The sequence below is a fragment of the Balaenoptera physalus genome (assembly GCF_965194825.1).
Source record: "Balaenoptera physalus genome assembly, chromosome: 6".
NCBI classification, from domain to species: Eukaryota; Metazoa; Chordata; class Mammalia; order Artiodactyla; family Balaenopteridae; genus Balaenoptera; species Balaenoptera physalus.
Window position 1 is genome coordinate 86,858,202 of NC_138885.1, and position 27,118 is coordinate 86,885,319.

Consider the following 27,118-nt stretch of genomic DNA (forward strand, 5'->3'; position numbering starts at 1 on the left):
AAAGTTTATGTATGATTTACTTTTAAAAATACTTATCACAGATTTAATATTACCTTTATGATGTCACGCATGTATTTTGCATTCCTATCGTGCTCTCTTGAATGTAAATGATTCGGTGACTTAAGATATTAAAATCTTTGCAGTAAACAAATTGAGTAGTATACATTCAAAAAGTAGACACAAATGACAATTTAAAACTCATATAGACCACCCACAGTTTTTGTGTTTCATGGAGTCATTCATTTGATGTTGCCTGAGCAATATATATGTATGTTTTATTTTTACCACTGGTACCTATTCATTTGACAGTGAGATAATGTTCACTGAAGAAACTACAAGACATTTACATATCAAATGAACACAGCAGCATTCATTCAGAGTATCGCCTTTCACTAGCATCTTCAAGTGGAAAACCAAGGCAATTGTAGGGAGTGTAATGTCCTCTTTCTGCTTAATAGCGATTGTCTTAATTATCTGTGCCCATTCATCTTCATTAGTGTATAGGTAAAACTGTATGTTTTAAATGGTGACTTTATCTATGAGACTATAATATAAGAAACTGAAGCATTTGGATTAAATCAAATTCTCAAACTTAATGTAGCTTTGGGATTAAACATATTTTATAGACTAATTATTTTCTAAAATTCTTAACCCACATAAACCACGTGTAATAACTAAACCTAATTCAGGTAATCAAAGTATTCGATGTAATTAAGTATCATTTGAAATAAATGAGAGTGTTTATATAATTTATTTGTATAGGTAGTGGTTCTCAAACTTTAGCTAGCATCAGACTCACTAGGAAGATTGAATGACACACTGCTGAGCCCTAACCCCAGAGTTCCTGATTTAGTAGGTCTGGGTGGGGTGCAAGAATTTACATTTCTAACAAGTTCCCAGGTAACCATGATACTGCTTCTGCTGTTCCTCCAACACATGTTGACTAATCACTGATGGTGGTTAGGTATCAAACCTGCAAAAAGCATATACAATACAGATGGCCTCCGATTTATGATATTTTGACTTTACAGTGGTGCAAAAGCAGTATGCATTCAGTAGAAACCATATGTTTTGAATTTTGATCTTTGTCCAAGCTAGTGATATGCAGTACAGTACACTCTTGTGATGCTGGGCAGTGGCAGCGAGCTGCAGCTCCCAGTCAGCTATGTGATCACAAAGGTAAACCATTCTGTACCCATACAACCTTCTGTTTTTCACTTTTAGTACAGTATTCAATAAAACACATGAGATTATTATTATAAAACAGGCTTTGTGTTAGATGATTTTGCCCACCTGTAGGCTAATTAATGTAAGTGCTCTGAGCACATTTAAGGAAGACTAGGCTAAGCTATGATGTTCAGTGGATTATGTATGTTAAATGCATTTTCAACTTACGATATTTTTCAAGTTAGGATGAGTTGAGATATAATCCCACCCTTAAGTCGGGGAAGATCTGTATAACACACACCTGAATCCTATTATGCTGCTTTTTACAAATATTAAATGTTTTGTCACATTGCTTCAGATTCCCCTAACTTTTTAAGAAATAAAACACTGCAGATGCAGCTAAATATGCCTACTCCCTCTACCATCTGACTCCCCTTCATTTCTTCCTGAAAAGATAACCACTCTCTAGAATGTGATCATCCCCATGTTAAGCTCTTGCTACATGTATATATAACCCAAATTAAGGTATTCTGCATGTTTTTAATTGTGTATAAATGATATGACATGTACCTTTTTGGAGTTTACTCTTTATGTTTCTAAGAATTGTGTTTGTTGTGTATTTCATAGTCACACATTTATAACTTTAGCATGATCTTTAATTACATAAGTACGCCATATTTTTTTTATCCATTCTTCTACTGATGGGCATTTAGGTTTGTGGCAGGCACTAATGGTTATATAATCAACTGCCATTCCTCATTTACCTCCTTTTTGCTTGCTGTTAGTATGCCCTCCATATGCATAGGAAAGGTGGCTTCTTTCCAATCTCAAGAGAATGAATGTTGATTTGTCTAAGCCGATCATGGTAATTTCTTCCTTTACCAGTTTTGTGTATGTAGTACAGCCCTGATGAAAGATATGTTAAGCGAAATCTGAGAGGAACTTTCAGGAAAGATTTTTCTCCCTGGATGAAAAGAAAAAGATAAACCTTCCCGCTTTGGATATGGTTGTGCAAGGATGGAGTGGTTGTAGCAACAGCAGTTTCTTGAGATTCTGAGGAGACAGATCTGAGGATGAGAGAGTTTGGGTTTTTGCTTGTGTAATTGTCCTGAAACCACCATTTTCCCCAACTTTTTTAATGTGAAATTTTCCTCTTTGTTTTAACCACTTTTAGTTGAGTATTCTGTTATTTACAAGATAGTTAACATTAAAAAAAAAAATTCAACAATACTGCAATAAAGATTCTTGAATTTGTCTCCTGTGCATAGTGTAAGAGTTTCTCTAGGGTAGATAGATAGATAAAAGTAGAATTTGGGGGCTGTGTCATGTATTCATATTCAGCTTCAGTAAATGTCAGATTGCTTCCCAAAATGGCTGCACCAATTTATACTCCCACCAGCAGTGTAAGGTATTTTCTATTTCTTTACATTAGATTTTTGCTTAACACCTGGTATTTTCGGATATTAATTTTTGCCTCTTCATGTCTTGGTGTGTTATCCAGATTATTAGTGATCATGTCGCTGCTTAACCATCTGTCCTGTTGATAACCTTTGTATAGTTGTCTATGCAATATTGGAGTTTTTTGTATTTATATATATATATATATATATATATATATATATATATATATGTTTTATATGCATTGTTTATATATACACTTGCAAATATCTTTTAGTGTATAGCTTGTCATAAACTTTGTTTATTGTGTTCTTTATTGTAGAGTAATACTTAAAGAATTTAGTTTAATTAAATTAATCAAAATTTCCTTTTAAGGTTTGTCCTTTTTGCATCTTATCTAAAATTTAGTTTAATTAAATTATGTAAAATTTCCTTTTAAAGTTTGTGCTTTTTGCATCTTTCCCTAGCCTAAAGTCATGATAGTCTCCTATATTTTATTCTAAAAGTTGTTAAGAATTTTTTTGTTTTTCACATTGGGTTTTTAATCCTCTTGGAATTGACATTTGTGTATGGTGTGAGGGAGAACTATTTTTTCACAATGAATATTATTGATTCTTTTTCTGAATTCTGTTCTGTTTCTTTGGTCTGTCTGTATGGCCCTGTGCCAGTTCTGTTATTTTAGTTATATAACTTTATAAAAAGAAGTCTTTATCACCTTGCTAATTTTCTGAACTGTGTTGGTTGTCCTTGGGTTTTTGCTCATCCATATAAATTTTTAGATTAGCTTATTCAGTCTCACCAAAAGCAGACAGCTTCCAGGATTTTGATTGACACTGAATTAGATTTGCATATACACTTGGGAAGACTTTATATACCTTACGCCGTTTATTCCATCCATGTAGGTGGTGTCTCTCCAGTTTTTGCAAATAATGTCATATACATTTCTCCTTTTAATGGTCTTGTTCTATTTATTTCTAGGAGCCTAATAATTTTTGTTTATAATTACATTTTCTAATTGGTTTTCACTGGAGAGCATTTGATTTTTAAAAACTTTTAATTGAAGTACAGTATGTGTACAGAAAAGTACACAGAGTATGATAAGTACAATGAATTATCACAAAGTAAACATATTTGTGTAACCATTACTCAAGTAAAGAAAGAGAACATTACTACAATTTCCAGTCCCAGTTATCACCCTTTACCTTCCCTTCAAAAAATAATCATTGTCATGGTTTAGTTTTGCCCATTTTAAATTTTATATAAATAGAATTTTGCCCTGTAGTTTATTTAGCATTTATCTTTGGCTCAGTCTCAATTTGTGAGATTCATCTGTGTTAATGTGTGAATCTGTGATTTTATTTTCATTCCTGTGCAGTATTCCATTGTAAAATTATTGTTTTATTTATCCATTCTACTGTTGATGGACATTTGGCATTTTTCCTGTTTTGAACTATGATGAATAATAGTTATGTGAACTTTCATGTTCATTCATGTCTTTTTGTGTCTCTGTACATGTATTTCTGCATATATCCAGGACTAGAATTGCTATGTGAGTAGATATGCTTATGTTCAACTTCTGGCAGATCCTGCCAAACAGTTTTCCATAGATACCAATCTACAGTCCCACCAGCAGTGTATGCAGGTTCCAGTTGATCCATATTCTTGCCTACATCTTTTATACTTTACTCATTCTGGTGGGTATATAGTGGTATCTACTTGTGATTTTAATTTATAATTCTCTGATGACTATTGAGGTTGAGAATCTTTTCGTATGCTTCTTAGTAATTTGACTATCCTCTTATGAAGTGCCTGTTCAAATTTCCTACCCATTTTTCCATTGAGTTGTCTCATAATTTTCATATTGATTTGTAGAAATTCCTTATATATTCTTGACTAGTAACATTGCCGTAATTTTCTCCCAATCTGTTGTTGCCTTTCTAGTCTCTTAATGATATCTCTTGATGCATAGAAATTTCTTTATTTTAATGTAGTATACTTTATCAGTCTTTCCTTTATAATGCACATTATGTCCTATCTTGAAGGTCTTGAAGCTAGTCTCCCAAATAAATCTTCTAGATCTATACTTTCCAGTATAGTAGCCAGTAGCCACATGTGGCTGTTGAAATGTGGCTAGTCTGAATTAAGATGTCTGTAAGTATAAAATATGTGCCAGATTTCAAAGACATAGTATAAAAAAGAATGTAAAAATTTCATTAATAATTTTTATACTGATTACATGTTGAAATGATAATATTTTGGATATAGTGGCTTATATAAAATATAGGATGACAATGACTTTGACCTGTTTATTCTAGAAAACTTTAAAATTGCATGAATGACTCACATCATAGTTCTATATTCTAGAAGCATGCTGTCCAGTAGAACTTTCTGTGATGATTGACATGTTTTTTGTCTACACTGTTCAGTATGGTAGCCATGAGCTACATGTGACTATTGAGCATTTAAAATGTAATTAGGTGACTGAGAAACAGTTGTTGTTTTGGGGGCTTTTCTTTTGGGCCTTGCCACGCAGCTTGTGGGTTCTTAGTTCCCCAAACAGGGATTGAACCTGGGCCACCACAGTGAATGCACCAAGTCCTAACCACTGGACTGCCAGGGAACTCCCAAGAAGCTGAATTTTTAATTTAATTGTTAGTTTAAATTTAAGTAGCTGCACTTGACAAGTGGCTACCATATTGGGCAGCACAGTTTTGGACCCTGTTTTACTTTAAAATTTACTGTTTTAGATTTATATTTACAATCCATCTATAATTGATGTTTACATATGGTGTGAGGTAAGGGTCAAGTTTAATTTATTTTTCTTCTATATGGAAATCTAGTTGACCAAGCACCAAGGAAAAGAGAATCTTTCCTATTTTTAGACTATGTTATTTATTTATTTGTTCTTACACCAGATACCCACACTGTCTTTAGTAACTGGTAGATAGAGTGTCTTGTCCATTTTTGGCCCTTTCTGTTTCCATGTAAACATTAAAAATACCTCATCAATTTTCATAAAATTATTTCTGGGATTTTGATTGGGATTACATTGGATCTATGTCTCATCCAGTCTCGAACATGATAAAGCCATCCATTTATTTAGGTCCGTCATTTCTCTCAATAATATGTGATCCTTTTTTTATGAAAAGGTCTTGTACATCTTTTGTTAGATTTATTTCTAGTTATTTGCTACGGTAAATGGTGAACTTTTTCTAATTTCATTTTCTAATTATTGCTGGTGTAGACAATTGATTTTAGGTTATTGTCCTTAAATCCAGCAACTGTGCTAAATTAACTTATTAATTCTTATTGATTCTTTTGGACTTTCTGCATACCCAATCCTGCCATTTGTGAATAATGACAGTTTCATTTCTTTCTGATTCTTACATATCTTATCACTGCATTTCATCTTACTGCCTTATTGCACTGACCAGGACCTCAAGAACAGAGATGGGTAAACTTTTTTGTAAAGGACCAGGTAGGAAGGAACCAACATTTACTGTATAAAGTATTGTGCTTAATGGGAGTCAGAGTAGTCTTGCAGGTGAGTTTTAAGCAAATTTGTATTAATTTGAAGGGCTGTACACTATTTTGATAAATTAAAAGGGGCCATTTTTTATAGGAGATTGAAGAAGGAAAGAATGATTCATAGCCATGAAAGAAATGGGGTAAAACAATTTGCCTAGTGAATTGACAACTGCTGGTAAGTTTATATTTATTTTGAATGTGCATAAGTATAAACTAATGCTTGTTTCTCTTTCCCTTTAGGAAAAATAGAAATGAAGGTACATATGCACACAAAATTTTGCCTCATTTGTTTGCTTACATTTATTTTCCATCATTGCAACCATTGCCATGAAGAACATGACCATGGTTCTGAAGAGCATCACAGACACCATCGTGGAATGACAGAATCGGAGTCAAGCAAATTTTCAGTGCTGGATGCTGAAAATGAAAAAAAATATTATATTGAAAAACTTTTTGATCGTTATGGTGAAAATGGAAGATTATCCTTTTTTGGTCTGGAGAAACTTTTAACAAACTTGGGCCTTGGAGAGATAAAAGTAGTTGAGATTAATCATGAGGATCTTGGCCACGATCATGTTTCTCACTTAGATATTTTGGCAGTTCAAGAGGGAAAGCATTTTCACTCACATAACCACCAGCATTCCCATAATCATTTAAATTCAGAAAATCAAACTGTGACCAGTGTATCAACAAAAAGAAGCCATAAGTGTGATCCAGAGAAAGAGACAATTGAAGTATCTGTCAAGTCTGATGATAAACATATGCATGACCATAATCATCGCTTATGTCATCACCATTGTTTGCGTCATCACCTTGATCATAACACTACTCGCCATTTTCCTAATGATTCCATTATTCACAGTGAGCATGGGGAGCCTAGCCATGAACCTTCTACAGAGACCAATAAAACACAGGAACAATCTGAAAGTAAGCTACTGAAAGGAAAGAAGAAGAGAAAAGGGAAGAAAAGTAATGAAAATTCTGAGGTTATTACACCAGGTTTTCCCCCTAACCATGATCAGGGTGAACAGTATGAGCATAATCGGGTCCACAAACCTGATCGTGTACATAACCCAGGTCATTTTCATGTACGTCTTCCAGAACATAATGGTCATGATCCTGGTCACGGACACCAAGATCTTGATCCTGATAGTGAAGGTGAACTTCGACATACTAGAAAGCGAGAAGCACCGCATGTTAAAAAAAGTGCAATTTATTCAGCTGCTAGTCACAAAGATCATAATGAAGATGACCGGCAACATGAGGTAAGCAGAACAAGATGGTTGCTCCGTAATTCTCAGATGATTGTGGAGCATTTTTAGGTAAAAAGAGAAGTAACAGAGGAATAGTCAACCGTATTCAAACTTATTTCCAGTTACAAAATACATTAAGGAATCAAAATCAGATTAAAGATTTTTGTCTGCATTTTCACTTGCATTGTTTGTTCTCCAATTTGGGTTCCTTCAATTCCTAAATGTTTAAAGGTTGTTAGAAAATATATTCCTTATTTTTGTTCCTTATTTTACTCTCTTGCTTAAGACTTGTTTTGACTCCCCAAGTTAGTTTACATGTTGTTACTGTCAGCTGGTTTCTAGATATTTGAAAATTGAAGACTTTTTTTTGTTCAAACTGTTTTCTTGGGAAGTAACTAGACAGTTTTTTTTCCTAATTGTTAACTTATTAACTATGGAGTGGTTCCCAGTTATTGATCTAGCTACAAAGTCAGGTATTTTGCACATGTGGTAGGTTTGTTTTCTCTGTCACTTTATTATAGGACCTACTTGCTCATATTAGTCTTTTCTTACGCTTTCAACAGATGTACAGTGAATGCAAAAAGATATAATAATGGGAAACTCCAATAGTAATGGGGTGGTTTTGTTTTTCTTTTAAATTTTCATGCTCTTTTAATACTTTCACATTTGATTGGTTCTTTCTTGATTTTTAAAAAAACTATTCACCTTAAAAACATTTTTGTTTCATTAAAAGTATATCAACACCCTTATGTATTCTTATATTTGGCCCTCATTAAAGTTTAAAAAAATTGTTGAATTTGTTTATTGTTCGGATGTATAAAAAGCAGCACCATCTAATATGGAAAATGACCTCAACTTTTGTTGTTTCTGTCTCTTATTATGGAAGTGTGTTTTACATCTAAGTAAATATCTTTGTTTCTTTACTGGACAAATCATTAGATACTTGGTTTTTAGCAAATTAAAAAATCTTAGTGTACTTTTAAAGAAATATATTAATTTGTTACTGTGGGTAATATCCTAGAGTCTTGTTGATAATAACTAGACATTATCAATAATGTTTACTTTTTGTATTCTACTTGTGGGGTCTGGATCATCAGACTTGTTATTTTGTATCCTCATAGGCCTGATGCATACTGAGGACTTTTTCAAGATTTCTGGAAATGTACTATGCATTGGATAGGGTAGTAGTATCTCTTGTAAAGACCTGAAAAAAATCATTTTTTTGTTTGTATGTTTTGATTCTGTTTTTTGTACCATAGATAAAATAAGCAAGCATGCAACCAGAGTGCATATGTATGAAAAAGAGGTAGTGCCATCTCCTTTGCCTCAATTTTAGATATTTGTTTTTACCATATGATGGGTCCAGAATTTTTTGTTACTTGTTTTCTTCTTCGTGTTGTTATCTTTTGTACTTAAAGTACCAGTGGATAAAGCTGCCTTTTTTTAATCCTCCAGTTTTAGCATTGGGCTAGAATTCCCCTATATGATATTCTTTTGGGGTACCTTAGTGAAAATGTCTATATCCTTGTATATTTTAATATAAAGTTGTTAAAGAACTCTTAAGTCTGTTTAACACTGTTTCACAAATAAGAATCTTGAGTGATTGATGATTGCACTTTGACTAGGGAAGTGATTTTTTTTAACTAACCCCTTAAGGATCTTGGGAATATAGTTCTAAGTCATTCTTATTGATGGCAGAAAGTCATCATCTTTTATATGTTGCAGTGGAAAATGGTTCAAATCTATTAAAAGTTTTGGGTAATCAAGTTGAATGTATTCCTATCATAAATTCCTGTCAAAAATCATTCTTTGTAATAGGTATCTATATATTGCAGATTATTTTCAAATAATATTTAGAATATATTTTACTATATACTATTTTCTTTTTCTGCATAATCTTCTTAAAGTACTCTTACTTAATTTGTTTTATCAATTTCCTTGCAGTGTTTGAACGTCACTCAGTTGTTAAAATACTATGGTCATCGGGCCAATTCTCCAATCTCACCTGATCTATTTACGTACCTTTGCCCTGCTTTGTTATATCAAATCGACAGCAGACTTTGTATTGAGCATTTCGACAAACTTTTAGTTGAAGATTTAAATAAAGATAAAAATCTGGTTCCTGAAGATAAGGCAAATATAGGGGCATCAGGTAAGAAAGATTTAAGTTCTTTCTCCTCAAAAAAGTTATCTGTACTTATTTTTTTTTAATGTAATTGAATGAGGAAGTAATTCCAAATGATTGCTTTCCTTTTGGTGACTTTCAGTATGTTTTAATCAGGTTTAGGTATGTGTGTTTAGAAAAGATTGGGGGAAGACAAGAGGCACAATGCAGTTTGCTAATCTCTTCTGGCGCTACAGAGGAATGTTTTGCTATGGGCAGAGAACTAATAGATTAGAAAGGAAATACAGGTTTGTCATAAATAGATTCTTCTTGATGGGCAAATGTTAATAAGGGGACCCCTAATTAAAGTTATATGATGTTATAATTACTTAACATTTAGCAGGGTGAGGGGCTCTAGTGAAAAGATTATTAAGTTTCTAAGGAAGTAAAAAGGGGAAGCCAGTGTGGTGAAACTCTAGGAATGTCTCAGAAATGCCAGTGATTGGCACATGAACTTCATCATGGGCACTTCTAGAGAGTAAAACCAAATGGGTAAAACCAAAACTATTTTAAAACTTCTCTCTAGGTTCTTTTTCATCATATCCAGTTGGCTGGATTGCTCCACCTTGATGTTTACAGATATCTCCCACCTAATATTTCTGGAACTTCTACTCCATAGGAAGTTCGTATCTCTTACAGAATCCCAAATGCCATTCCAATTCATTCTTTTGATAAAATCTGAAAATCTTTGATTTTTTTCCCTCTTATGGTTTTAGTTTTCATTTCCTGTTTTCCCTTGTATAATCAGTTGTCGAGTCCAGTTGAGTCTTAAATATCTTCCAACTATATCCACTCTGTCATAACTTTAGTTCAGATTCTCCTTGGTTCTTTCCTGAATTATTGAAATGTCTTCATAACCTTCCCTGCCTGTGCTTTTGTCCCCTTTGTAGGTCATGCTTAGCATTTAAGCTAGATTTATCTTTCTAAAATGCAAAGGAGATACTCTGACATAGATTTTTCTTTTTAGTGATGACTGGCATTTATTTAATACATATGTTTTCCTTTTATTTATTAACAAACATGTATTGCAGGCACTGTTCTAAACTCAGTTCATTTACTCTTCCCAGCAGTCTTATGAGGTGGAGAATGTTACCCTAATAACTTTCCCAGGATCTCAGAACTAGTGAGTGATAGTGGTCAGATTCAGTCCTGGGAAGTTTAACCATTTTGATATCCATGTTCTAAGTGTTTTACATGCTTTTTTTTTTTTTTTTTTTTAGTAAGTTTTAATAATAATTATTGAATTATTATGTGAGGGAGCTATTGTATGACTCTTGTTTTTACAGATAAGGAAGCTGAGGTATAGAAAAGTTTAGTAACTTGCCCACAATTCCCAGACCTAATAAATGATAAAACCCACCAAGTCTGAGGTTTGTCTGATAAATGTTCTGGGCAATCACTGTTCTATTATTTTCCAAATTTAGTTAATTCTGGTATCACCTTTATGATTTTTGCCACATATTGTTACACTAATATTTTTCATTAGATCTCTAGTATTTTTCTTTACATTTTTTGTATTGTAAGCAGTAATAGCTATGAGAACATGGATTTGATGTGATGTGCTAGCTATACTTTTTTCCTCATATATTTTAGAATACTGCATTATGCTATGTTGTTCAAAGTTCAGAGTGTTGTTTTTTTTTCCCCAATCATGCTTTCCAGAATATGATCCATGCCTACCTACCTTTCCATCTTTATCCTCCACCATTCGTTTCTTCCCTCTTAGCTCTAATCATAACAAACTCATGATAATAGATTATGCTGGTTTGCCTTCATGCCTCTCTGCCTTTTCACATTGTAAACCTCTCTACTTGGCTGACTACTATGATTCCTCAAAGATTCAGCTCAAGGGTTAGTCTCTCTGGGATAACTTAGTGACCATCCTAGACTTAATTAAGTCCCCTACCTTGTTACTCTCTGGATATTTCCATCATGGTACAGAGTTCATAATTGGATTAGTTACGTTTTTGTTTGACTTTAGTTGCTTAAAGGAAGTGACTGGGTCTTTCAGCATCCCTAGTGCCTAAGATAAAGGGTACTTTGGACAAAAAGTAATCACTCATATATTGATTAAATGCATAAATTGCTTAATATTAGTCTATAAACTTTCAGTTCTAACCTAGGAAGAACACTTGTAAGTCAGCCTAGTGTACTTTGATAATACGGTGTTCTCACTCAGAATGAGTTGTATTTCATGAACTTCATCATTTGCAAAATCATGATGAATGCAGTTCTGGTTGAAATGCCCAAGATACAGTGGTGGTATTGCATAGTAATTAAAGTGACTAAATTGATGTGTATGAATATGAGCTGAAAACAGAATTCCGATAAAATAGATGAAAGATTGAAAGAGCAGCATTTAAAATTTTTTCATAGTGTAGCAATAAGGTAGACATATTTAAGAATATCACATTCTAGTATGAGTTTTATATGAGATAGAGACATTCCTTAAAGCTTAAAAGAGTACACATAAAAAGAAATGCTCTCAATACATAACTGAGTCTCCTAGTTTCCTACCTATTCTTGGTTAATTTCTTTGCAATAGGAAAATAACTTCAGAATAGATAAATTAATCATAATAGCCTATATTTATTGGAACCTTACCGTGTGCTATTTTAAACACTTTTTTTTTTTTTTAAGTTTCTTTTTTTTTTTTTTTTTTTTAAAATTTTATTTATGGCTGTGTTGGGTCTTCCCCTCTGTGCGAGGGCTTTCTCTAGTTGCGGCAAGCGGGGGCCACTCTTCATCGCGGTGCGCGGGCCTCTCACTATCGCGGCCTCTCCTGCCGCGGAGCACAGGCTCCAGACGCGCAGGCTCAGCAGCTGTGGCTCACGGGCCCAGTTGCTCCGCGGCACGCGGGATCTTCCCAGACCAGGGGCCGAACCCGTGTCCCCTGCATTGGCAGGCAGACTCCCAACCACTGCGCCACCAGGGAAGCCCTAAACACTCTTACAAGAGTTATTTAATTTAATTTGTTACACCCACGAGATAGGCACTTTTATTTACTTCTCTTTGCTGAGGAAAGGAGGGTTTGAGAAGTTAAGTAACATGCCCAAGGTCACATAGCTGCCAGGCAGCAGAGCTGTGATAGGAACTAGAGTATTCTTCATCTAAAACCTGTAATGTAACCACTATGTTCTTCTCCTATGCTGTGCTCTACTGCTTCCTGCTGAAAAGGTTCTTAAGTGTGCTTTGCTAAAATGTAAATGACAGGGAGATAAGGAGAGTGTTAGTGATTTGACAGATAATGCAGACATAGACAGGAAACTGGTAGAGGTAAATATTGATATAAGTAAGTATTACTATAAGTGTAGATTAGTCATTAAAAAAAAAACCCAAAAAACCCGAGAATAGTCTTCTAGTAGACAAGCTGGGTTCAGTCTGTTAAGATCTGGAAGGGCAGAGAAAAGTGATTTCACATGCTAGACTTGAATAATGATCTTTGGATAGACAAAATATGTCCTCTTTCTGGCTTCATGCTTATTGATCTTTGTAGATGAGTAAACACCTTGAGAGCCACAGTCTCTCTCAGGTGCTTACAAATTCTCACTGACAGGAATAAAAGGGGAAGCTAGGTCTAAGATTATTTAACTTAATTCAAAATAAAATACATTTGTTCTTTACAGGGAAAAATGGAGACGGACAAGATTTTGGCATCTGGAGTTAAAACTAATAGCCTTTTCTGTTTTTACGGTTTCTTAAAAAAACTCTCGTTCTTTGTTTTCTCATCAGCTGTGGGTTATGACTTAGAGTTGTCTGTGTTGTAATATTGACATAATCTATATATTTTAACAAGGCTGTTGACAGATGCTTGACTATAGTAATATTGAAAATTACAGTTTACTAAATATGAAAAGCCTTAGAGGAAATTGTACTTGCTTTGAAAACAAATACTTTACTAATAGTGAATATTGATTAGTTGTTTGCAGGTGGTTATTAACATTCTCAGAAATGAAGCTTGGATTAATTATGTCCTGATGTTAATAATTGTTAGAGAGAATGCTCTGCTAGTAATTATTTTCAATGACTGCTGCACCATTAAACGAGGTTAACTTGTTCTGTATAAATCTCCCATAGTGACACAGCTACTACCTCATTAACTATTCAGAGACTGCTGTAAACCAAATATGCTATATACTGTGTATGGTAGGAATCGTTTGTTTCACAAGATTGTCTCACTTAGTCATAGAGTTGACCCTAGCTTAATTATCAAGGGGAGCTGTGAATAGGCCGCTCAGCATTTTCTGCCAATTAAAATGCTGAAACAGTGTAGAAAACTGCCATCTTGCACATGCTTTGAACCAAGTTAATTAGAAAGTTTCCACAGATGAGCGCTTCTTTTTAAAAGAATGCATTTTCTCTCTAGATAATGAGAAAGGGAGTTGGTGAATAACTAAGCTTGAAGACCTTTAACGTTTTAAGAGACCTAATTTGCAGAATAAGTGAAGCTTGTTTCAGACATTTAGCATTTTTTATTGCATATGGTATCTTGGGTACAAATAAAGAAAACATTTGCTAGTTGTACTTAATAGTTTGCATAGTGTTAGGTTGGTATAAGTTTTATGAGATTCCTTTTATTGTTCGTTGTTTACTGTTGTTATTTTGCTTTTTTTATGGCTTTATACCAAATTGTGATCGAAAAAACACAATAGTTTGGTTGAAAATCAGAAAAATTTTATTACCTGAGTTGCCTTTTTTCTACACCTAGGAAATTGTGATAGAGTTTATGTGAGCTTTAAATGTGTATGTTATTAATTCTAAAAATAAGTACATACTTAAATAGCATGGGAAGGTATTTCAAGTACAATAAATTCAAAACAACTTTACTTCTCATAGTTCAAAGACATTGTAATTTTCCTTGAAGAAAATTTAAGTTAGGAGAATGACTACTCCTTATATTTTTAGTGCTAGAAAGCTAAAATTACTGTTAAAAATTAATAAGAAGTCAGTATAAGAAAACATGTATCTGTAATAACATACACTTATGGAATAATAGGGCTGTTTTGCTAATGAAACAGTTGTGATGGAATAGTTGTAATCTATACAAAATATCTAGAAAATTTCTGATTTATCTGAAATGGTATTTCTTCTTATTTTTATGTTTAATTATACTTATTTTTCTTGTAAATCCTCTTTTATGTGAAGCCATCTCCCTGGGGGTAAATACATAAGTGATAAATAAATCACTTGGCCAAGAATTCTCTGAAAATACTGTGAGTTACTGGAGAAAACAGTGGATTCAGGAAGGACTTTGGGTTTAGTTTTGACTTTGCCATTTTAGCTAGCTGCTTATTTTTTATTATGGTAATATATATATAACATAAAGTTTGCTGTCTTAACCATTGAAGTGTACAAATTAGTGGCATTTATTACATTCACAATGTTGTGCAACCATCACACTACTTGTAAAACTTTTTTAAACCACCACCCCAGATAGAAACTGTGTAACCATTAAGCAATAGCTCATTTCCCCCCTACCCCCAGCCCCTGGTAACCTCTAATCTTTTTGTCTCTATGAATTTGACTATTCTAGATAGTTCATATAAGTGGAATCATACGTTTGTCTTTTCTGTCTCTGCTTTATTTTGAAATACTCAGCATAATGTTTTTAAGGTTCACCTATGTTGTAGCATGTGTCAGAACTTTGTTCCTTTTTGTGGCTGAATACTAGTCCATTGCATGTATATACCACATTTCCTTAAACTATTCATTCATTGATGGACGCTTGGCTATTGTGAATAATGCTGTAATGAACAAGGCATACAAGTATCTGAGTTTCTGCTTTCAGTTCTTTGGGGTATAGACCTAGGAGTGGAGCTCCTGGGTCATATGGTGATTCTGTTTAGCTTTTTGAGGAACTACCAAATCTTTTCTACAGTGGCTGCACTATTTTATGTTCCCACTAGCAATGTAAGACGTTCCAGTTTCTCAATATCTTTGCCAACATGTGTTTTTCTTTTTTCTTTTTTTTCAAAGCCATCCTAGTAGGTGTGAAGTGGTAATGTTTAGCATTTAACATCTCTTTGCCTCAATATACAAATACAAATCTCTAAAGTAAAAGGACATTGGACACATTGGGGTCTGCTAAATTGTGTTCTTCAGGATACTGGCTCATTGTGCTATATTAATAGGTTCCATGATCAAGTAAGTTAGAAAAATACTGCATATTATTTCCCCCTTGCAGAAATTCACATTGCTCATTAAATTGTTAGAGGCTCTGAGGGAACTTGTTTAATCCAGCATTACCAAGTCTTTTTGATTATTAAAATTCTCTCCTCACTCCCCTTAGAATGCCACCTATCTCATAGAATTAGATGAGCAGTTTGAGAAATGCTACTGTAGATTATTAAAGTTCTTTCTACCTATACAATATGACAATAGCTAGTATGTTGCCAGTTCAAATAGCTACAAGTAAGCAAGGAATTTTAAAAATTCTTTTTTAAAGGGGCAGAATAATTGGCCTCTTTGAAAATATTTTTTATAGTTTCCAACTTTGTCAATCAAGGCAGCATATTCACAGAGGAGTAATTAAACTATCAATATATTATAATAGTCTCAATTGTGCTCTCTATATTTTATGTATAAAAAATGTTACTGGAGGTTATAGGATCCTTTTTAGTTCTAGAATTTATTTTCTAAAATCAATTTGAAAAATCTTTTGAAGGTAGCAAGCATATTATATATATTTCCTCTAGTTGGAAGAATGGGAAAACTCTTTTCATAGAATGTCCCTGGGAGTGTTCTCTCCTCTTCAACTTTTTGGAAGAGTTTGAGAAAGATAGGTATAAGTTCTTATTTGTATGTTTGGTAGAATTTGCCTGTGAAGCCGTCTGGTCCTGGACTTTTGTTTGTGGGAGTTTTTAAATTACAGATTCTATTTCAGTTCTAGTGATCAGTCTGTTCAAATTATCTGTTTCTTCTTGATTCAATTTTGGTGGGCTGTATTTTTCTAGAAACTTGTCCGTTTCTTCTGGGTTGTTGAATTTGTTGTCATGTAATTGTTCATAGTATTCCCTTACAGTTTTTTTGTATTTCTGCAGTATCAGTTGTTATGTTTCCTTTTTCATTTCTTATTTTGTTTGAGTTCTCTTTCTTCTTGGTGAGCCTGGCCAGTGGTTTGTCCATCTTGTTTATCCTTTCAAAGAACCAGCCCTTGGTTTTATTGACTTTTTCTCTTGTTTTTTTAATCTCTATTTTACTTATTTTCTCTTTGATCTTTATTATTTCTTTCCTTCTGTTGACTTTAGGTTTTGTTTGTTCTTCTTTTTCTAATTCTTTTAAGTGGTAGGGTAGGTTGTTTATTTGAGAGTTTTCTTGAGGAAGGCCTGTATTGCTATTAATATCCCTCTTTTGCTGCATTCCATAGATTTTGTATGGTGATGTTTTCATTGTCATTTATCTCAGGGTATTTTAAAATTTTCTCTTTGATTTCATCATTAACCCATTGGTTTTTTAGTAGCATGTTGTTTAGTCTCCATGTAATCGTTTTATTCTCATTTCTTTTTCTGTGGTTAATTTCTGGTTTCATGCCATTGTGGTCAGAAAAGATGCTTGGGATAATTTCTGTACTCTTAAATTTGTTGAGGCTTGTTTTGTGCCCTAGTATGTGGTCAGTCCTAGAGAATGTGCCATGTGCACGTGAAAAGAATGTGTATTCTGGGTTTTTTGGATGTAATGTCCTGAAAATATCAAGTCTAACTGCTCTGTCGTATCATTTAGTATTTGTGTTGCCTTATTGATTCTCTGTCTGGAAGATCTGTCTATTGATGTGAGTGGGGTTTTATTTATTTTTATTTTTATTTTTATATTTTTTTAAATTTATTTATTTAATTTATTTATTTTGGCTGTATTGGGTCTCCGTTGCTGCGCGCGGGCTTTCTCTAGTTGTGGCGAGAGGGGGCCACTCTTCGTTGCAGTGCGTGGGCTTCTCATTGCGGTGGCTTCTCTCGTTGTGGAGCACGGGCTCTAGGCACACGAGCTTCAGTAGTTGTGGCACACGGGCTCAGTAGTTGTGGCTCGTGGGCTCTAGAGCGCAGTCTCAGTAGTTGTGGCGCATGGGCTTAGTTGCTCCGCGGCATGTGGGATCTTCCCGCACCAGGGCTTGAACCCGTGTCCCCTGCATTGGCAGGCGGATTCTTAACCACCGCGCCACCAGGGAAGCCCGTGAGTGGGGTTTTAAAGTACCCTACTATTATTGTATTCCTGTCAGTGTCTCCCTTTATGTCTGTTCGTATTTGTTTTATTTATGTGGGTGCTCCTAGATTAGGTGCATATATGTTGACGAGTGTAAAATCCTTTTCTTGTATTGATCCTCTTCTTGTATTATCATTATATAGTGTCCTCCTCTATCTTTCTTTATGGTCTTTGTTTTAAAGTCTATTTTGTCTGATACAAGTATTGTGACCCCTGCTTTCTTGTCATTTCCATTTGCATGAAATATCTTTTTCCATTCCCTCACTTTCAATCTGTGTGTGTCCTTTGCACTAAAGTGGGTCTCTTGTAGGCAGTATATTGTAGGCTCTTGTTTTTTTATCCATTCTGCCGCTCTGTGTTTTTTGATTGGAGCATTTAGTCCATTGACATTTAAGATAATTATCGATAGAGATGTATTTATTGCCATTTTAAGCCTTGTTTTCCTGTTGATTTTATATTTTTGTCCCTTTCATTGTCTTTTTGTTTTTCCTTTTGTGATGTGATTATTTTCTTTTGTATTATACTTATGTTCTCTTTTTTTTTTTTTTTTGGTTTTTGTAAATCTATTATATGTTTTTGAAATAACCAGTTTCTTAACAATCATTTTATTGTATAACCAATAAAGAAAAAACATTTCTATTAAGTATTTTTTTAAAATGTGAGTGTGAGTGTGTATGTATATATATATTAACTCATTTTGGAGGGGCAGCTGTCCAAGCTCAATGTAATATCACTTCATTGAACAACTCCACATGGCATAATTCACATTATATTCTAAGTAAATGACATTCACCCAAAAATACAATGAGAATGGTGCCCTTGAAGTTGGCCAGTACTATGACCTTGGGTTGATTCATGTAAGGCTTTTGCCTTTGTGGGATTATGATGTTTTCTTGTATTCTCTGAGTTTCAGATGTCAGATATCACAAGTACTAGCGATTTTCTAATCATAAAGTGGGCTTCTCTCTTTCAGACATTTCTTTTAGTTTACAGATTTGCTTTCTCAGGAGGATGAGAAGGAGATACAATTACCAGCACTGATTCATGAAAAATTGTACCTGGGAGAGTGTAATATGTGACATATACCCTGAACTCATACACCCTTTCACACAGACCCTCCCTCAGCTACATGTGTAAGCACTTGGCTGATTTAATTTGTTCAATCTGCCAATGCTTGTTCTTCAGTTATACTGTATTTAGCTCACCTGTCAGCATATTGGCAAATTGATTTTCACTGAATTCGATCTTGGTTGATTTGTCATTTGGTAACTTGAGTTTTGACTAATTGACCAGAAGTCATTTGAGATTGTAAATCATCGTAGAACACTGCAAAATATTTATGGCTTCATAGACTCTTGGACTTTTCTTCACATTCAAGATACCCTGAGCCAGAAGTTTATACGATGAGAATTTTATAAAGGAAATACTTGCTTAGAATAATGTTCATTTTTAGATATAATTTGTATGATTAGGGAACAGAATCACATTTTCTCTCAACTCTTTAATGATTAGACTTGGTAAATATGCTTATAAGAATATATGTTGGTATAGTAGGGTCTTAAATTTCATAATCTAATAAGCACGAATTTAAAAATATGCTTGTAATGCTAATATTTTATTACTTTGCTAAATTGTATTGTATAATTTGTTAATCATCTCACATGTCTACTGCATCAAATTAATAGTGTTCCCTTATATTAAGATTTAGAAATTTAATATTTATTGCAAATGTCTTAATAGGAATATCCGGAAGTGAATGCATATATATTCCCCAGTGTAGAATATAATGTAACCCTAGGAAAAAGAATAAATGAAGTTAACAAGATTTACCCAACTAGATTTTGGCTAATACAGATTTTAATTTAGCAGCTTAATCTGGTTATATGAATTTTCTTGGACATTGGGACATAGAAATAAAATAAATACTTTTATTGGGTAATTTTGGTGAACAATTCCAGTGCATTTTTGCTGAAAACAATTCTGATTAATAAAAATTTCTAATAATTATGAAGAGTTAATTAAATTTGTTTATCTAGTGTATTTGAGGTCTTGTCTGTAGTTTTGTCAATCCTCATCCATACATATTTACATTAGTGTGTATATACAGTTATTTTTTTCTACTTCAGAGTATCTTGGAATATGAATTGCTGGGTTTTCAGTATCTTTGTGCTGTTTTTCTTTAAGTTCTTGATTGAGGTTGCTTTTGGATTGGTTTTTTTTGAGATATATTGCTTCTAGGTTGGATTATTGCCAAACTAAGGAAAAATATATTTGAGAAGGGAGAGTTATATGTTAATATATGAGACATTTTATCTTTAGGTTGATGTCTTCTTTATTAGCCTTGGTGTTTCCCATTTAGTTATTGTCAGTACCTTTTGTCACTCCCTTTTTAATTTTTTTCCCCACTAGTATGATTGGAGCTAGAGAGCTGCAGTAGTTTTGACAAACCTTTTTTGGTTTAGTTGGCCAGTAGCTTTATTGGTTCTCTGCCTTCATGTATACCTATGGCCACTTTTTTCCAACCTATTCCCTCAGGCTCTCCCACTCACTGATTTTATTGTTCCAGTCTGTATATGAGGCGCACACAAAGTAACCTGGTCATCATTATTAAGTCAATCTTTAAACCTTATTTGACCTTATATTTTTCTTTATACAACAGGGTTTTTTACCTCAGTTCCCTGTGCCTGTAGTCCCATCCATAGTTCGGGGAATCTTCTTCTTATTCTTTGGGTCCACTAACCAAGATGTTGGCTTTATAATGAATCTTTCCCTGACCTTGGTTCTTTGGGAGTTGAGTTCCTGTTCCTTTATTGCCCCCAAATCCTTAAAAAGGATTGAAGGCTATTCAATCTCTGGCTGTATTTCAGTGTTTTTTGGCCCTTTAGATTCCCAGTGTTTCTATCATAGTAATTATCTGTTACATATAGTATAAACCACAGAGCTTCCATTAGTAATAGATGACCTACTGTTTCATTCTGAGCTAATTTAGCTAACAAGAATTAGCTGTAGTGTTAATGTTATTGGATACTGTGACTAAAATGTCCAATGAATAAACAGTTTTATTGATAAAGTTTAGCATTTAGCAGGTCAGTTAAAGTTTTATTTTTTTACCTATCCTTACTTCTCTTTGTCTTTGAAAATTTTAAGTTATCTTGATGAAGAAATGCATTTTTCCATTATTCACTTATCACAAGACTTGACATAAAATCTTTCAGCAGATTTATAGTCCTTTTAGATTTGATTAGAAAAATAATCATTTTAGATTAAACATTTTCAAAATTATCACTCTTCAGTGAAATTTTCTATAGAGAAATATTAAAATAAACAGAAATTTTAAACTTAAAACATTTCCAATTTATTTTAGGCCATCAATAGAAAGTAATTTCTCATTTTAAGTGAAGATGCCTCACCCCCTGAACCACTGGCATTTATTTCTGATAATCTTATCTGCTTATGAATAGCCTAGATAAAGAAATGTGCACAGAATTCCACCTGTTTCTCACAAGTCATATTATGAAAACATTTCTCCTGTGTTCTGATCTGGTTAAAATTATATAGTGAAATAAAAAAAGTAGTAAATTGTACAGAAAGCTGAATTGGAGGAAAGGGAGTTTGGAACTGGGTATGGAAGAAAGATGATACCAAGGGAAATGGGACTGAATTGTCCTTTTTAAAAATAAGAAATGAAATACAGTGAAGCTACCAGTAATAAGCTTTTTGTGTGTCTTATCTGAGTATATTTGTATTTTGGGCTGATATGTTAAGTTTCTTAAACTTTGTTATTAGAAAGATTTCCATAGATTATGCTGCATTAGATACTTGGCTTCCTTTAATGCTCACGGGAGAATTTTATAATTATAGTCTCTAAATAAACAGTTTAAGGCTGTACCTTTAGACATCGGTAAAATTTTATTTAAGTCTAGGTAGTATAAGTGAACCACAGCCTTAAGTCATTTTCAGTTCCTGTTTCTAATAAGGTGGACCACTGAAGATACTATTTATAACTTGGTCTGAGTTTAATTCTTTTTTTAAGCATTCAAGTTGGTTATATAGTTGTTTGTTTTGTTTGTTTTTAAACACAGTAGTGCCAAAATATAAAGTTTTCTTAAAAAGCATAGTCTAGGTAATCAGTCTTCCATGACTCATTTATCTTATGTTTTTTCTTCTTTGGAGCTTTTTTGGTTTATATTGTCATACTAATGTTGACCATTACTTTCTTCCTACAGCGTGGATTTGTGGTATCATTTCTATCACTGTTATTAGCCTGCTTTCCTTGCTAGGAGTGATCTTGGTTCCCATCATTAACCAAGGATGCTTCAAATTTCTTCTCACATTCCTTGTTGCACTAGCTGTAGGAACAATGAGTGGAGATGCCCTTCTTCATCTACTGCCCCATGTAAGAAACCTTTTAAATCTTTTTAAGAAGTAAAAATATTTCAGCTAAAAGGATCCTTCATTTGCAAGCTGTAGCATACTAATCTAGTATTTCTGTTGTTTTATTTGCTTATAGGATGAAGTATTTTTTTCCATTTGTACAGTTTTAAATTAAGCAATATTAAAATAAATTGAATCATTAGATTTTAAAACAGCAACAAAAAACTGGTAGTGTCAGTTTTATCGTCACCTGTCACAGTGTATACATATCAAATCACCACAATGTACACTTTAACTGTCTTACAATTTATGTCAGTTACACCTCAGTAAAACTGAAATTTAAAAAATGCTCTGTTAGCAGTTCTGAAAGTGAATACTTGGACATCAATGAGTGTTTTATCTTTCTATCTTTATGGTATATCAAGAAAGCCATTAGAAGAAATGTATAAGGGGTTTTATAATGATTGTACACATAGCCAGTGCTCCACAGGCATCTTTATTTGAGCAGGAATAGGCAGACATACTCAGTTAACAATTTTAGGCATTTAGCTCTTTACCCATGGGGCCATTTATCTTTTCACCTGGTGTACCACTTGTGTTCTTTCATTTGGGAACACTTCTAATGATATGATCATAAGCCCACACTCCTAGTACCTTTACCTTGCTTATTAACCTTTTAAAATCTGTCACCAGTTAAGAGTGTTTGAACCAGTATTACTGTCTTTCCTTCAGATTATGAAAACAACAGGGCTTTTTTCTTTTCCAAATGTAAAATTATAGGTTTGAATATTTTTTTATGTTCTCATCACTTCCTTTCAGGAGTATTTGGGAGACAGAATTGTATTTGTGTGTTGTGTGCACCTCTTCCAGGTCTAGTGTCTAGAACAATGCATGGCATTGCCTTTAAAAAAAAATAAATGTTAAGGCCGTGAATATGCATTTTTTGTTGTTGATTTATTATATATTATTTATTTATTTCTCCCTTTATTTCAACCCTTTGCCTGCCCTTTCTACCAACCACCAGGCATAGCAACAGTCTGTTTCAGAACTGGGCCTAATAAATTAGAACAGTTGAAGTGCGAACAATGTTTAAGTGCTATTTAACTCATTTTTTTTTCTTAAGAAGTGTTAATTAAATGAAGCTATTACCTTTTGTAATGGTCGTATCTTCTTTGAGAGGTTTAGAAACCTCTTCTGTTGACCACTAGCAAATAGGGAAGGATTACAAACAAATGTCACAAGGAGGGAAAATACTGAAGACCAGTTCTTTAACTTTTACATTCTCTAAGATAAAGATTTAAAATGTAGAAAATTGAACACATGTTTAAGTATATTCTTTTGCTCATGTTCAGCAGTATATGCAGAGATAACACCTCATCACTTCTTTGAAATAATTTATAAAAGAAAAATATTTAAAAAATATAATCAGCTTAAGAGAAGGTTAAATTACAGGGAGTTACAAATGGTCACCTGCTGGTGAATTAATTTGTCTGTTTTAGTTTTACTGAATATTAAGGCATATATCTGGGACATGTTCACTTCAGTTTACGAAGGACCCATCATTCCCTCTTATCTTACTGCTGGTTTGATTCTTTCACTGTAGGATGTATCTTAAACCTGATAGGCATTTGAGTTTTTGGTCTTTGTTTTAGAGTTACCATGGAATGTAGTACTTTCCAGGCCACTGAGGATAGCAAAATTAAATGGAAGACTACTTATATTCAATTGAGATAAGAGGGGATTTTTTTTCTGGAGATAATATTCTCAAAATAGCATTTTAATTACTTGTTTAGAAGTTTTTCTTATTCTTATTAACAGTCTCAGGGTGGACATGATCACAGTCATCAACATGCACATGGGCATGGACATTCTCATGGACACGAATCTAAGAAGTTTCTAGAAGAATATGACGCTGTATTGAAAGGACTTGTTGCTCTAGGAGGCATTTACTTACTGTTTATCATTGAACATTGCATTAGAATGTTTAAGCACTACAAACAGCAAAGGGTAAGTGTTTTTTAATTGTTTATTTTATTTTCTGAGGTAAAACTCAAAAACCATTGTTTTTGGGCCTTATGTTTTTTCTTAATCATGGTGTTGGTGTGTATTAAATATCGTTTAATAGATTATCTTCAGAGGAAAAACTGACTTTGATATTTGCCATTTTTTTTGTCATTACATTTGTTTTGGCATTTATAATCAAGATATAGGAGTCTCAGTTTCAGTTAATTTGTGTTGCTTCTTATCTAATTGATTTAAATAGTCTGGAAAAAGTTATTGGCCAATTTATTCTTATTAAAAATGCAAAAATGTATAAATAGAAGCAAGTCTCATCGGTCTTCACAGATAATATTTTCAAGTATAGGGGGCTTTCATTGCCATACCTTTTAATGAAAATGTTTTCGCACAACACATTTCTTTACCAGAAGTGCCTTGCCAATGGTGTAAGTACTAGAGGTATGAAGAATTTAGATTCAGGGGGCTTTGTAGGAAGAAAATATAATGAAATGAAGGAACTGGTGATTCATCTCAAGAGTGACAAACAGTTCGGAGATGGTGCTTGGACTGTTGAACTGTCTTTCATGTCACGTTTATTAGAATAAGATAAGTACCTAAAAGAATTTTTTCCCCAAGAAAGTAAGTTCAGGTATTACCATTCACTGTGATTTACACTCCTCCCTGTTCACACTGGTTCTCATCTGTCTCTAAGGCTCTGTCTTGAATACATCTCTCACTTAAAATGTTTGTGATATTAATGCTGATTGTCTTCAGTATATTCTGTTTAAGAAAGGAAATCTAGCGGACATTTTTAGAAAGCTTTCCACAATAATGAGTTAGAAAATTTTTATATTTTGTTAGTTAACTACAAATATTCAAAAAAAAATTCTTCAAGAACACTGGATAGTCATTATCATAATATATACAGCCCACTGTTATGATAAAACTTTAATGCTGTTTTTATGGATATATTCTTGTTTGTGTATGTATGTGTTTTGTATATATCCCCTTGGGACAAAATATGGTTTAGAACAGAGCTCTGAACTGGGATTCAGGGAGAGTGATTCTAGTTCTTGCCCAGCCACAAACTAGCTCTGAAACTGTGATTCATTCATCATGATTACCAGTTGCTTTCTAAATGCATGGGAAATAAATCCTACTTCTCATCTGTATTTTCATATCATATTCCAAGTAGTGTATTTAATTTTAATGGCCATATTTTAGTCAGGGCATCATATTTAATTGCTTCCAAAGGAGGGTTGGTCAAGATGGTGCACTCAGTGAAGTTTTATCTGAGGAATGCTCAAAGGAACTGGGAAGGATCAACTTAGAGAAACGTGAAAGAGATCTAACAGCATTTGGTTTGGGAAGGGCCATGTGGAAGGTCATGTGGATAGGTGAAGAATTGACGGTGGTGGGAGGGATGCCAAGGTGAGATTGGCTGGAGGGAAATGAGTCAGTGAAGGAGATTACTGCAGAATAATTTAGAAGAGAGGTGCAGAGGGCTTGAATCATGGCATAAGGAATTGGGAAGAGAAGATGATTAAGAGAATTATTTAAATGAGGGAATCAATAAGAAAAAGTTGATTAGATAAAGAATTTAAAGTCCATCTCTGTGAATGCCAAATTTAGAACACAAATACAAATTGCAAAGTATATAAAGAAGTTTTGGAATTACTGTGAAGCCCTAATTTTCTTCAGTTGTGTGTACCTACTAACACTGAAGCAGCAAATATGAAGTATTTAATGTGTACAAAATATTAGGGACTGTATAATTTACAGATAAGTATAAAATATAGTCCTTCAAAATAAAGAGGTTTTATGTTTTTTATAATTTAACCTTGATCTCATTTTGAACCTAGACTTACTGGCAAAATTAAACACATTTATTTTTATGAAGTAAAGTAATATAGGAGAATAGAGTCCCCAAAATATGGCAGGTTTTTGGAAATTTGAAATTGTGGGAAGTAAAAAACTGAAAGTAACACCATTCGCAGAGGGGTACTCTAAATGCAGTAGTGGGGAATTCATCAAGTACATCAAAGAAAGGAGTCTAGGGAGATAAATAAGTACATCTCCTTTATAATATATAGGACAATAAGTAACTAAGATGAAAAAGTATATAGCATTTTTTGAAGAAAGGGAATTAGTGATACTTGAATAGAACAGACATTTGACCATCTGTATAGAAGAATTGGAAGGAAGCTTTCAGAACATAAGTTAAATAATACACCAGATGCTGACTAGTTTCAGCAAGTTGCGGCTTTGAGGGTAATGATTTGGCAAGTTTTTAGGAAAACGGACAATCAGAACCAAAGCAATTAAACAAAATCCCAGCTGATGTTTTCCTTTCTCTGTCTGTCTCACTGACTTTTGTACTGTTGTTTGCTCCTCCTTCCTCTTTTTTTTTTTTTCTTCTTTAACTCATGTTAAAACTGCTGTTTCTTTTCTTCTCTTTAGGATGTCTCCATATTATTTTCTTTTGAACATTTTCTATTCCCCCAGTTTCTGTTTTCTATTGCTATGAAGCAGAACAACCCCCAAAATAGCTTGTAACAACAACTTATTAGTTCTTTTAATTCTGTCAGGAATTTAGGCAGGATTCAGCTGGGCAGTTCTTTTGTTCCACTTGACATCAGCTAGAGTGATTCTCTCAAACTCTGCTAATCTGGGTTGGCTAGGGCAGTGCAGAGCTGGAAAGGTCCAAGAATGCCTCACTCTGTGTCTGCATCTCGGTACTCCTCCACATGGCCTCTCTTCAGAGTCTAGACTGAGCTTCTTCGTAGCATAGTGGCCACACTCCCTGAGCGAAAGCAAAAGGTGCCAGTCTTCTTTCAGACTAGGCCAGAACTGGCACAGCATCACTTCCGTTGTATTCTATTGGTCAAAGCAAGTCAAAAGGCCTGCTAAAATTTAGGGGCAAGGAATAGACTCCACCTCCTTATGGGTGGAGAAGAATGCTTACACAGGGAGGGAAGAAATTGATGATGGCCATCTTTGGAGACTCTGCTGCACATTCAACTAGCCACAGGAAGCCTACTTA

At 33.8% G+C, this 27,118-nt stretch overlaps 1 protein-coding gene across 7 annotated transcripts in view; it reads left to right on the plus strand.

Annotated features, from left to right (window-relative positions):
* The window catches only part of SLC39A10 (solute carrier family 39 member 10), a 98,943-nt gene that overhangs the window by 51,297 nt on the left and 20,528 nt on the right, over positions 1-27,118 (plus strand). For all 7 annotated transcript variants that reach the window (XM_082467033.1, XM_082467034.1, XM_082467032.1 and 4 more), the window contains 4 exons: positions 6,334-7,358; positions 9,291-9,498; positions 21,930-22,099; positions 23,896-24,084. In XM_082467033.1, the coding sequence (XP_082323159.1) occupies positions 6,345-7,358; positions 9,291-9,498; positions 21,930-22,099; positions 23,896-24,084 (1,581 nt within the window). In that variant the 5' untranslated portion in view covers positions 6,334-6,344. The remainder of the gene's footprint in view (positions 1-6,333; positions 7,359-9,290; positions 9,499-21,929; positions 22,100-23,895; positions 24,085-27,118) is intronic.